General features: G+C 55.2%; 1 protein-coding gene across 1 annotated transcript; it reads left to right on the forward strand.

The window, feature by feature from the left end:
• Positions 1 to 6: 6 nt before the first annotated feature.
• On the forward strand, positions 7 to 280 carry LOC106322413 (the record flags this gene model as incomplete). The annotated part of the gene is made up of 1 exon (XM_013760429.1): positions 7 to 280. A coding segment is annotated over one exon (267 nt), but the record flags the coding sequence as incomplete, so codon positions are not given.
• Between the last annotated feature and the right edge of the window lie 6 nt (positions 281 to 286).

Raw genomic sequence — 286 nt, forward strand, 5'->3', positions numbered from 1 at the left:
ATGAGATCTTCTTGCGATCGGTTGCAGGAAGCTTTGTTGCAGTGCCATCGTCGGATGCCGGAAGGACAAGCGCGCAGGTCTGGATGCAGACATCTGAACAAAGCGTTGGCGGAGTGCGTGGTGGGGGAGGCTTGCCCTGAGGAATATGAGGCGGTGAGGTCGTTTTGCTCAAGCGGGGGAACCAGCCTGAAGCGGAAACAGTGCGAGGAGGCTCAGTTCTCACTTTCTCTCTGTCTTTCTGGCCATCAGAGAGACTTTGAGCAGCAGCCTTAGTTAACGAACGAAC

The sequence above is a fragment of the Brassica oleracea genome, unplaced genomic scaffold (genome assembly GCF_000695525.1).
Source record: "Brassica oleracea var. oleracea cultivar TO1000 unplaced genomic scaffold, BOL UnpScaffold23991, whole genome shotgun sequence".
Taxonomy (NCBI): Eukaryota; Viridiplantae; Streptophyta; class Magnoliopsida; order Brassicales; family Brassicaceae; genus Brassica; species Brassica oleracea.